The sequence below is a fragment of the Rutidosis leptorrhynchoides genome, chromosome 7, assembly GCF_046630445.1.
Source record: "Rutidosis leptorrhynchoides isolate AG116_Rl617_1_P2 chromosome 7, CSIRO_AGI_Rlap_v1, whole genome shotgun sequence".
Taxonomy (NCBI): domain Eukaryota; kingdom Viridiplantae; phylum Streptophyta; class Magnoliopsida; order Asterales; family Asteraceae; genus Rutidosis; species Rutidosis leptorrhynchoides.
Genome location: NC_092339.1, coordinates 85,045,082 through 85,058,511, shown reverse-complemented (window position 1 = coordinate 85,058,511; position 13,430 = coordinate 85,045,082). Strand labels below are relative to the sequence as shown.

General features: G+C 34.2%; 2 protein-coding genes across 2 annotated transcripts; both read left to right on the top strand.

The window, feature by feature from the left end:
- Positions 1 to 6,912: 6,912 nt before the first annotated feature.
- Positions 6,913 to 9,562, top strand: LOC139857896 (uncharacterized). Its single transcript, XM_071846746.1, has 4 exons — positions 6,913 to 7,352; positions 8,160 to 8,266; positions 8,400 to 8,746; positions 8,997 to 9,562. The coding sequence occupies exons 1-4, from the start codon at positions 6,984 to 6,986 to the stop codon at positions 9,350 to 9,352; spliced, it is 1,179 nt and encodes a 392-aa protein (XP_071702847.1). The 5' UTR covers positions 6,913 to 6,983; the 3' UTR covers positions 9,353 to 9,562.
- A 1,087-nt stretch (positions 9,563 to 10,649) lies between these two features.
- LOC139857907 (uncharacterized) lies at positions 10,650 to 12,988 on the top strand. The gene is made up of 3 exons (XM_071846758.1): positions 10,650 to 11,193; positions 11,276 to 11,382; positions 12,002 to 12,988. Exons 1-3 carry the CDS (start codon positions 10,720 to 10,722, stop codon positions 12,702 to 12,704), a joined length of 1,284 nt encoding a protein of 427 aa, XP_071702859.1. The 5' UTR covers positions 10,650 to 10,719; the 3' UTR covers positions 12,705 to 12,988.
- Positions 12,989 to 13,430: the final 442 nt, after the last annotated feature.

Here is a 13,430-nt window from a genome sequence, read left to right as displayed (position 1 = left end):
AATATTTTCAAGTTTCTATGAAATAATGAAACCTATTGAATTCTATTTATAATAGATTTTTGAATTATTAAAGTGAATTATTAAAGTATGAATTATTAAAGTGAATTATTAAAGTATGAATTATTAAAGTGAATTATTAAAGTATGAATTATTAAAGTGAATTATTAAAGTATGAATTATTAAAGTGAATTATTAAAGTTAAAGTAAAGTAAAAATAAAGTAAAGGTAAAGTTTAAGTATAGTAAAAATATAAAACTATGTACGTATAATACGCGTATAAATATATATAATATTAATTTAAATTGTTATATATATTTAATAAAATAAAATATAAATATCGTTATCTTTATCATACTAGTTAAGTAATGAGTTGTCAAAAGTGGTTCTAGATATTTATAAAAGTTATATACGTTTTAATAATAAAGTTCTTTTTAAACTGAAAACGTTTTTGTACGTTTGAAACTAAATAGATCAATCGAGTCTTTATGAGATTCAATCTTCCACTATCCTTTGTCTAGTTCTCAATGATTGACAATTTGTTCTTATCTATAAATCACTTTACCATTTTTCGAATATTGTTAAAATGGAAAGATTTCTCAAATCAACGTGGGCCTTTCAACAGAGACTTGTAATCATAATTCAATATATCTGATAATTCAATCAGTTGATTTTTTCTTCTAATTCCATTGATAAACATTTTGAAACAGATACAATCATATAAAGTATTTAATCTAATATTTTGTTTACGTTTCAAGTTATAATATATATACACATATACATATATAATCATATTCGTTTAATGGTTCGTGAATCGTTGGAACTTGGTCGAGGTTGAATGAATGTATGAACATAGTTTAAAATTCTTGAAATTTAACTTAACAAATATTGCTTATCGTGTCGGAAACATATAAAGATTAAAGTTTAAATTTGGTTGGAAATTTCCGGGTTGTCAAACCTTACCATTGTAAGCCCCTTTCAAATGGGTTCCGTCAATGAAAATTATCGGAATACACTGGCTATATGCTCTAATAGCTGGACCAAAGGCCCAAAATACATACTTGAATGTGTCTACACCGTTCTCAACTCGTGGGCCATATAAGAATTCTACAATTGTATCGGGATTGGTATGTTGTAATTCATTTACATACCTTGGCAGATCTGCAAAATTACTTTCCCAACTTCCATACATTCATTCAATGGCAATACGCCTAGCATTCCATGCCTTAGCGTAATTAACATCCACCCGCCATATGTGTTTTATGTATGCTTGGATGTTCTGAACCGAAAAAGCAATGTCTTTACTCACTTGATGAGCAATGTCAGTAGCAATCAAGCTAGATGTTAAACAATGATTGTTGTTTTCCTGGACATTTCCATAACAATTATGTTGATCTTTCCATTCAACAATTCTCCATACCTTGTATCTATTATGAACTGAACCACTTACAGACCATGAACAATGTCTTCTTTCTTGTGGACCCTTGTAATTTGAGCTAGTTGTACAGCAATTTGCTTTGAAATAACCCGGTCTACTATCTTGAACAATGAGCTCCCTATTATTTCGTATATTCCATCTACGAACAGCATACAATAGTTCAGCTTTGTTCTTGAACACCATTCCTTTTGTAATAACATCGGGTTGATCACAATTCCAAACAACCCATGATTCCTCGTCGTCATCATCGAATGCAATAGGATTACTAGCCTCACCTTCATTAACACAATGGAAACGTGAAACAGGTGCAATTTGTTGAACTTGCACTTCATCCTCTCTACCGGAGTCATCTGAAACATTTTCTTCAACACTATAGTGATCAACTGTATTGTCAGTGTCGGTTGACATATCATTGAAATGTTCCGTTCTTATTGATTAAAAACGTTCCATATTAATTGATTTCGTTGCGAGGTTTTGACCTCTATATGAGACGTTTTTCAAAGACTGCATTCATTTTTAAAACAAACCATAACCTTTATTTCATAAATAAAGGTTTAAAAAGCTTTACGTAGATTATCAAATAATGATAATCTAAAATATCCTGTTTACACACGACCATTACATAATGGTTTACAATACAAATATGTTACATCGAAATCAGTTTTTTGAATGCAGTTTTTACACAATATCATACAAACATGGACTCCAAATCTTGTCCTTATTTTAGTATGCAACAACGGAAGCTCTTAGTATTCACCTGAGAATAAACATGCTTTAAACGTCAACAAAAATGTTGGTGAGTTATAGGTTTAACCTATATATATCAAATCGTAACAATAGACCACAAGATTTCATATTTCAATACACATCCCATACATAGAGATAAAAATCATTCATATGGTGAACACCTGGTAACCGACATTAACAAGATGCATATATAAGAATATCCCCATCATTCTGGGACACCCTTCGGATATGATATAAATTTCGAAGTACTAAAGCATCCGGTACTTTGGATGGGGTTTGTTAGGCCCAATAGATCTATCTTTAGGATTCGCGTCAATTAGGGTGTCTGTTCCCTAATTCTTAGATTACCAGACTTAATAAAAAGGGGCATATTCGATTTCGATAATTCAACCATAGAATGTAGTTTCACGTACTTGTGTCTATTTTGTAAATCATTTATAAAACCTGCATGTATTCTCATCCCAAAAATATTAGATTTTAAAAGTGGGACTATAACTCACTTTCACAGATTTTTACTTCGTCGGGAAGTAAGACTTGGCCACTGATTGATTCACGAACCTATAACAATATATACATATATATCAAAGTATGTTCAAAATATATTTACAATACTTTTAATACATTTTGATGTTTTAAGTTTATTAAGTCAGCTGTCCTCGTTAGTAATCTACAACTAGTTGTCCACAGTTAGATGTACATAAATAAATCGATAAATATTATCTTGAATCAATCCACGACCCAGTGTATACGTATCTCAGTATTGATCACAACTCAAACTATATATATTTTGGAATCAACCTCAACCCTGTATAGCTAACTCCAACATTCACATATAGAGTGTCTATGGTTGTTCCGAAATACATATAGATGTGTCGACATGATAGGTCGAAACATTGTATACGTGTCTATGGTATCTCAAGATTACATAATATACAATACAAGTTGATTAAGTTATGATTGGAATAGATTTGTTACCAATTTTCACGTAGCTAAAATGAGAAAAATTATCCAATCTTGTTTTACCCATAACTTCTTCATTTTAAATCCGTTTTGAGTGAATCAAATTGCTATGGTTTCATATTGAACTCTATTTTATGAATCTAAACAGAAAAAGTATAGGTTTATAGTTGGAAAAATAAGTTACAAGTTGTTTTTGTAAAGGTAGTCATTTCAGTCGAAAGAACGACGTCTAGATGACCATTTTAGAAAACATATTTCCACTTTGAGTTTAACCATGATTTTTGGATATAGTTTCATGTTCATAATAAAAATCATTTTCCCAGAATAAAAACTTTTAAATCAAAGTTTATCATAGTTTTTAATTAACTAACCCAAAACAGCCCGCGGTGTTACTACGACGGCGTAAATCCGATTTTACGGTGTTTTTCGTGTTTTCAGGTTTTAAATCATTAAGTTAGCATATCATATAGATATAGAACATGTGTTTAGTTAATTTTAAAAGTCAAGTTAGAAGGATTAACTTTTATTTGCGAACAAGTTTAGAATTAACTAAACTATGTTCTAGTGATTACAAGTTTAAACCTTTGAATAAGATAGCTTTATATGTATGAATCGAATGATGTTATGAACATCATTACTACCTCAAGTTCCTTGGATAAACCTACTGAAAATGAGAAAAATAGATCTAGCTTCAAAGGATCCTTGGATGGCTTGAAAGTTTTTGAAGCAGAATCATGACACGAAAATAATTTCAAGTAAGATTTCCACTCGAAGTAAGATTGTTATAGTTATAGAAATTGAATTAAAGTTTGAATATGATTATTACCTTGTATTAGAAAGATAACCTACTGTAAGTAACAAAGGTTTCTTGATCTTGGATGATTACTTGGAATGGATTTAGAAAACTTGGAAGTAAACTTATCTTGAAAGTATTCTTGATTTTATGAAACTAGAACTTTTGGAATTTATGAAGAACACTTAGAACTTGAAGATAGAACTTGAGAGAGATCAATTAGATGAAGAAAATTGAAGAATGAAAGTGTTTGTAGGTGTTTTTGGTCGTTGGTGTATGGATTAGATATAAAGGATATGTAATTTTGTTTTCATGTAAATAAGTCATGAATGATTACTCATATTTTTGTAATTTTATGAGATATTTCATGCTAGTTGCCAAATGATGGTTCCCACATGTGTTAGGTGACTCACATGGGCTTCTAAGAGCTGATCATTGGAGTGTATATACCAATAGTACATACATCTAAAAGCTGTGTATTGTACGAGTACGAATACGGGTGCATACGAGTAGAATTGTTGATGAAACTGAACGAGGATGTAATTGTAAGCATTTTTGTTAAGTAGAAGTATTTTGATAAGTGTCTTAAAGTCTTTCAAAAGTGTATGAATACATATTAAAACACTACATGTATATACATTTTAACTGAGTCGTTAAGTCATCGTTAGTCGTTACATGTAAATGTTGTTTTGAAACCTTTAGGTTAACGATCTTGTTGAATGTTGTTAACCCATTGTTTATTATAACAAATGAGATGTTAAATTGTTATATTATCATGATATTATGATATATAATATATCTTAGTATGATATATATACAGTTAAATGTCGTTACAACGATAATCGTTACATATATGTCTCGTTTCGAAATCATTAAGTTAGTAGTCTTATTTTTACATATGTATTTCATTGTTAATACACTTAATAATATATTTACTTATCATTTAACATAATTAACCAAGTGTATCAATATCTTAATATGATTCATATGTACCTAGTAAGACGTTGTTATAACGATAATCGTTATATATATCGTTTTCGAGTTTCTTAAATTAATAGTCTCATTTTTATGTATATAACTCATTGTTAAAATACCTAATGAGATACATACTTATAATAAAATCATGTTAACTATATATATAACCATATATATGTCATCGTATAGTTTTTACAAGTTTTAACGTTCGTGAATCACCGGTCAACTTGGGTGGTCAATTGTCTATATGAAACCTATTTCAATTAATCAAGTCTTAACAAGTTTGATTGCTTAACATGTTGGAAACACTTAATCATGTAAATAACAATTTCGTTTAATATATATATAAACATGGAAAAGTTCGGGTCACTACAATCATCACCAGCATCTTCATGTTCTTCTTGAACTTCATCATCAACTACTGATGGACCAGCTTCCATTTCTGCAATCAGATTCATAAAACCTGAATCTTGTGCGTTTGAAAAGACTTGCTCATACTGAATTTCAATTTGAGCCTGATATTCCGGATCATTCTGAGAGAAAAAATAAATACTTTCCAAAGTATGATCGTCAGTGAGTTCATTTCTACAAACATTTCCATTGAAAACAAACCACAAGAACATTCTCAACGAATGTGTTCTTTGATCGGCCCCTACATAGTTGTATGCCATTTGGTTTAACTGCATACAGTTAATCTTCTTAGACAACACAAAAGTCCTTCTAACTGTTGCTTGATCACCGGTTAGCCAACCATTTTCGAAAGCAAGTTGGCCACCCCAAACAAAATGAATCATAAACGGACGAATTGTAGTCATTTTTTGGTGTGAGATAAGTGTTTTTAGTAGTTTTCAAGCTGTGATTTTATGATGAAAAAAAGCTCATTTTGATGTGTTTGGTTTTGTATTCACTAGTTTGTGATGTTGTTAATAAATTACAGATGATGGTGATTTAAATAAACATACAAAGCTCTGAATACTGATCACGAAAAGATAGGGTTTCATGGTGATACAGTAAAAGGGGAACACGAAAAGATAGGGTTTGATGGAGTTACAGTAAAAGGGAAACTGGTCTTTGGAAGGCCGGTTTCAGAAAAGGTGTCAGATTCCCTGCAACCCGGTGTTTCAAACACCGGTTTAGGGCACGGGTGGCTACTAGTGCTCGGTCATGTGACGATGTAGCAGAAAAAGGTAGAAACCGGTGTTTGAAACACCGGCTTGGAAGTGACACATGAAAACCCGGTGTTTAAAACACCGGTTATACTAGATATGTAAACTCCGGTTTCTGATTTCTAGTTCTGTAAACTTTGAAAAAAAGGTTACTATTTTGAAAAAAAATTCTTATAAACTATTGATACAATTTTAATGTATTAATAAAATCATATTTCACAATAACGCACCGATTATCCTCCCATATTATAACAACAATTTAAATTAATTAAAAATTATAAGTTTCTAACATGAATAACAGCACTAGTAACGATCTGTCATTGACACATTTTTTTTACAAATCATAATTACGATGAATCTATCCAATATTATAGTAGAAACTAGAAAAAGGAGCCCGCGCGATGCCGCGGGGCCTTTGGGTTGCGTATTCAAAGTTAACGGAGCGTATTATAGGTGTGTATATGTATTGAATATAATCCGAGTTATTGAGCGTTTTTTTTTTTTTTGAAGTGTCCGTTTCGCGTATAGTTAGTCCCGTTGTGTTCGTAAGATTTTTTTGAGTTGAATGGTGGGCTCGGAAAAATTTAACTCGCACCGAGCGAGAAGATAGGGCCCGTTAAAAATTCGGGTGGGTTTAGTTTTTTTTATTTTAATAAAATTGTATATTTACAATTTTTACCCCTAAAAAAATGTGAATTTGAGGGGTCATTGTGTAAACTGAGGTAAAGATGAGGGAGCAAACAAAGTGTGAACATATATATAATCAACACAAATTTTGGCGGGTAGTAGCATATAGGGGTAATGTCAACGTCAATTCTCACTTTTTTTTACAAAGTTTTAGAAAAATTCTTAAAAAAAAAAAAATTAGACAAAAGGATGTGTGTGGCAAGTATTGCCAAATCCTCCGATGACATCAACTAACGGTTTATCCACTTCCATAATCCAAACCCCAAACGCTCTCCGTCGTCTATCCGTCGTATCACCACCGTGCCGCAACGGCGATGGGCTGACGAAACCAAAATCACATACTACTCATACTTCCGATTACCGTACCGAAGAAGACCGAATTTTGAAGCCTGAGGACAGAGCTTGGAGTCACTGGAGGAAATTAAATCAACCGAAACTTATAGTAGCCCCAATGTACGACGGTTCAGAGCTTCCGTTTCGAATGCTTTGCCGGAAGTACGGCGCCGAAGCTGCTTACACACCGATGCTCCATTCTCGTACTTTTGCACAGAGCAAAAAATTTCGAAAAAGAGAATTCACCACCTGTAAGGTACACGGAGTACTACTTAATACTCACAAATTCACAATTACTCGTTAATTAAACCTAATATTCGTTTTGAAAATTATCGTTTTTGTGTGATTTCATCTCATGAGCTGTATTTGCCCTAACGTTGAACTGTAGGTGAAATGAATTAATACTCTAATTAAACGTAGGTTTGTTATGAATTGATGATTTACAACTTTTATACGCCTAGGGTTTTATGCTATGCATTGGAGTACATTATGATATACATGATTATAGAGATAAAATGTACTGAGTATTGGCATCGAATACTCTCATTTGCCACACACACACAGACACGCACTTTTGGGTATCGCATTGCATGAATCCGATTTGTAAACCATCTCGAGGGGCAGGCGGACCGGATTTGAATCCCGAATGGATCTGGGAGAAAACCCCCGAGGTCAATCTGGAGCTCCATATTTCAGGCACATTGATTAATAGGATGGGTTGAGCGAGTCTCGAACCCATGACCTAACCCTCCCTCGCCCCAACACACAAGGTGTTGGGGATACCGTTGAAGCGAAGCTTCGTTGGTAAGTAAATCTGTTATGTGGTTATGCTATTTTTTTAATATCCTTCTTAGGAAGAAATTTGATAGCTGGATCAAAGTATTATGACATATACTGCAAACTGAAGATAATTGTGTTGGTTATGTAAGTAGAAGTCAATATTGGTTTGTATTTAGAAAGCATTGATTTTGACATATAAGCATGATTTTCAGAAAATGAGAGTCTTATGAAAGCTTCAGCTTAAGATATATTTTGCTTCATGTATATCCGACTTCCATGACAGGAAGATCGTCCGCTATTTGTTCAATTCTGTGGAAATGATCCAGAAATCTTACTAGAGGCAGCATACCATGTGGAACCCTATTGTGATTACGTTGACATTAATTTGGGGTAAGCCTTTTTTTTCTTCCTAATATATCTAATTCTCTCTCTTAAAATTGTAAGAGCATTAATATTTATACCATTTTGATAAAAAAGAGACCAAACAATTCCTTGCATGACACATTGTGTTGTGTCTTTTCAGGTGTCCACAACGTATTGCCAGGACTGGAAACTATGGTTCATTCCTTATGAACGATCTTCCTCTTGTTAACTCTCTTGTAGAAAAACTAGCCAGCAACCTTACTGTCCCTGTATCCTGCAAAATCCGCACATTTCCAGTACTGCAAGACACTATAAATTACGCCAAGCTACTTGAAGATTCAGGCTGTTCGTTAATAGCTGTTCATGGCCGAACAAGAGAAGAAAGAACCCGGGAAAGAGCCAGTTGGGATGTCATTAAGTCAGTCAAAGATGCAGTCAACATCCCAGTTCTTGCAAATGGGAATATCCGTCACTTGGATGATGTTCAGAGCTGTTTGAAAACTACAGGTATGCAAAAATGGGTAGTTTTGGTAACAGGTTTGGGTCAAAACGGGTAGTAAGATTATTAGAATGGGTCGAATTTGGGTTTAATGTCTCCTCTATTTTGATTTATATAATTAGTTAACCATTCAGCTCTTTTTCAGATTATCTACTTTATTTACTTTTACCCATATGACCCGTTAGAGATAAATATAACCCAAATAAACCTATAATCACCCATGCTGACTAGGCTGAAATTTGCCACATGTAACTACAGGAGTTGAAGGAGTGATGTCAGCAGAGTCTCTTCTAGATAATCCAGCACTATTTGCTGGATTTCGAAGTGGTGATTGGGTGTCAGATGGTGATAATGGGTTTGAAGTTGGAAACCTGGATCATGGGACCTTAGTGGTGGAGTACTTGAAGCTTTGTGAGAAGTACCCTGTTCGGTGGAAGATTATAATTGCTCATGTTTATGGATTGTTGGAAAAATGGTTTGAGGCGCATCCGGATATAAGGGATGATTTTAATATTAAAAGAGATCTCAGTTTTGAGTATCTTTATAGTGTGGTTGAGCGACTTCAGGCTCGTGGTGTTCAATTTCCTCTTTACGTGAAGAAAACTCGACTGTAGACCAAATCTTTCCATTTTGAATGTTTATACGTAGATATGGCTTAGCAAGTTATCAGAAAACGATGATTATTAGGTTCATGTTGTATAAATAACTGTGTAGTAGTCATTTATCTTTTTTCAATTTGCATTTGATATTCTTTATCTACTGACGATAAGGTCTTCATGATTTGGCTGCAACCAACTCATGTGGCCAGAATATACTTATATGACCGGTTTCGTCAGGTTAAACTGTTAGTTACGTGACACGAGCCGGGTTTTATCAAACCAATGTGTGTGGTTTGGGTGATCATTTTATTTTGTAACCATTAAATCAAATTGGTAAACCCATTAGCCTTGAAATCATTGTAAATGGCCTCAAATTCAAATTTTACGGTGATCAGTCAGAGGCGAATCCTGGATGAAAACGTTATGGGGTCCTAATTTTTTTTTTCCAAAGATAATTATATTTGAAGAGCACTTTAGTAGTTGTTTACTTCCAAAAACACCATAAATTCCAAAAATATATGGTGTCCTATAGTTAAATTTTGTAGTGTTCAATACAATTTAAAGTGTACATAGTATAAAAAATTTCCATAATAGTGGAATCATGAGACCCCACCCCAATGCTCTAAGTTCGCCCCTGATCAGGTTAAGAATTGGTTACATATTAATCTCCACGCTTAACAATTAAGTTGTGCATACTAAAGTAAAAACACTCATACCAAAGTAAAAATATTCACCTTTTAAGGTAACCAGAATAGAGAAAAACTCATCAAATCAAATTGGTAAACCTTCTGTTATTATTTTATCGTCAGCAAAAATAATCCGACCAAGGTCTAAGATTACTGATCTAACTAAAAAGCTTAAGACGTAGTTGGGATTATCACCTTTTTACCTATTTTCTTAAACTTTTTTGTGTCATAGCCTAAAAAAAACTTGACGATTTGCCCTCGCAAGGAGCAAGTTGTCTTGAGTTCTTGCTCCTGGTATAAATAGGTCAAACGAGTTTTTCTACTAGGTGGATTGCGACCTTACTTCCACATGGTAGAAATCTCATTTTGACCTATTTATTCCATGGCCCATGTGCAAGGACGCAAAGCGCAAGGGCGCAATGCTCCTTGCGAGGGCAAATCGTCAACTTTTTTTTGAGCTATGACGCAAAAAAAGAAAAAAAAATGGGTAAAAAGGTGATAATCCCGACATATATCTATTAAAACCAAGATGATTGGGCTGTACCGGCCCATTAAGACTACCCCGAGTCCCCAATACGATACCCTTCATTCTTCGTTAACCACATCTAGCGGTTATTTCGCACCCATTTTTGCCTCCAAAAAATCGTTAACAGCTGCGGCGGCGATGGGCGTCGTTCCACTACCCGTTGCCACCTCATGAGATTCAAACCCCCCGTCTTCAACTTCCACATCATCACCAAACACAAACACAACCGCCACGTCACCACCCGAATCATGGCCTTATCTACTCTCACTGAAACCCTAACTTCAAACCTAACTGAATCCACCACCGTAACTAACTCAGACACCGCCGACGACAACCTCTGCTCCGACATCACCGAAACCTTATCTCCGGATCAATCATTAAGTCACAAACCATCATTATCATCATTTTTAAGTTGTCCAAATGGATACTTGACCCGAGAAGCTAGAATCGAAAAGGCTTGGTCTCACTGGAGAAGCCTCGGTGAGCCTAAACTCATTGTCGCACCGATGGTTGATAATTCGGAGCTCCCATTTCGGATCCTGTGTAGGAAATACGGAGCGGAAGCTGCTTATACTCCTATGCTTCACTCTCGCATATTCTCCGAGAATGAAAAGTATCGATTGCAAGAATTCACTACCTGCAAGGTGAATTTATGTATTGAATTTTGTTAAGAATGTGTTTTTTTGATAACTTGATGTGATGAACTTATTAGGATTTAAATTTCAGGAAGATCGTCCATTGTTTGTTCAATTTTGTGCCAATGATCCGGATACTTTGCTCGAAGCTGCACGAAGAGTGGAGGCTTATTGCGATTACGTTGACATTAACTTGGGGTTAGTTACAAGTTTCAATAGTTTTTATTTTGCTGTTTGAGTATAAAAGTTTCAATTGAACTTGTTTTAATCTAAGTATGGAGGGCACTTCAGTTTAAAAAGATAGTTTTTGTAGTATGAGTTAAGCTGTGTTGACCAGAAGGCAGAACACCTTTTTTTCTTTCTTTTAATCTTTTCATGTTTATAGTTCTTGTGTTAAACGTTATTATTATATTACTATATTAATAGTATTTCAGTAATTTGAATAAAGGAATTTAGGAGGTAGTCTTCATTTGGGATACAATTTAGAGACCTTTTAACCTGTTCCCTTTTTAGTTTTAGTTATTATTTCACCTATTTGACCCGTTAGATGTAAAACATAACTTAAAATTTAACCTTTAATATGAGGTACCCCTATCATTTGCAAGTGAAAGTAGTATGCATCTTAAATGATTCCTTTTTTTTTTGGTATGCATATTTCTGTTTCAATCCACAAGGTACCTTATTTTCTTCTTTCATTCTGTATGTATATTCTTCTTCCTTGTACTGTTTACTCTATAAATCTGAAACGGACATTAATTTACACTTTGAGTGTGACCTACAAATGATAACTTCATATATACCTTGACCTTATATGCAGGTGCCCTCAACGTATAGCCAGGCGGGGAAACTATGGAGCCTTCCTAATGGACAAACTTCCTCTTATCAAGTCCTTAGTCGAAAAACTAGCCTTTAACCTCCATGTACCCGTTTCATGCAAAATTCGTATCTTCCCAGACTTACAAGACACCTTAAACTATGCAAAAATGCTAGAAGATGCCGGTTGCTCTCTCCTTGCAGTACACGGACGCACTAGAGACGAAAAAGACGGGAAAAAAATTAGGGCAAATTGGGACGCCATACGGGCGGTTAAAACCGCTCTTAAAATACCAGTTCTTGCAAATGGGAACATTCGTCATATGGATGATGTCCAAAATTGCTTGGACCAAACTGGTGCTGACGGGGTACTTTCAGCTGAGTCACTTCTTGAAAATCCCGCTTTATTTGCGGGATTTAAGAGCGTTGATCAGGGTGATTTAGTGGTTGAATATTTGAAGCTTTGTGAGAAATATCCTGTTCCATGGAGGATGATTAGATCTCATGTTCATAAGATGTTGGGGGAATGGTTTAGGGTTTATCCACATGTAAGGGAAGATCTTAATAAGCAATCGAAATTGAGCTTTGAGTTTATGTATGATATGGTGAATCGGCTTCGTGATCTTCGTGTTGCTACGCCTTGTTATGAGGAAACTTGTTTATCCGAGAACAAAGATGGAGTCCTGGTTCATTGCTTAGAGAGTTAAGCAATGTACGTGTTCCAACTACAAAGCATTTTTATAATTTTATTATATAAAAGCTGGTTATTATTTTTTATTTTAGGTAGTAAGATGAATTTTCAGCATTTCTTCACGATTAAAACGGATAAGGTTAGTGGTCTTAGTGTATACTATTTTTGAAATCAGTGAATGTGTGTTCGGTAATCACATATCACTGATCGTGTACCGTTTGAGGTGTTTTTGAGATATTTGATCAATAGTGATCTGCCTGTTTAGATTAAAGTTTAGGTGCAATTAATTTTATGTTTAGTTAATATCACATTTGGTGCAATAAATTCATATTATAAATTGAGGTGGCAAAATAGACCGTTTTAACATGGTTTAATCTGCTGTACAGAGGTGGGAAGATGGATGGGTTGTATATTGTAATGGATCATTGACTAGTACAGTTTGAAAAGGGTTGGATGGGCTGACCCAGACTCTAATTGTCCATTGTTAAAAAGAAAGAAATATCATAGTTAAAGATAAATCCTTTAATTATTATTACAAATTGTATCAGATTAATTTCAGGAGACTTTCAGTCTTTCTGACCCATTTACTCATTTCCCTCTAGATGATCTGTAAATGGGTCTTGATAGCCACCTTTGCTGTTGTATATACCTGAAGGACAGTTTTGTCATCATCTTGGTTAAGCAATGTCAATCGACCTGCATTGTCCAAATAATTTTCACTTGATCAACAGATGATTTTTAT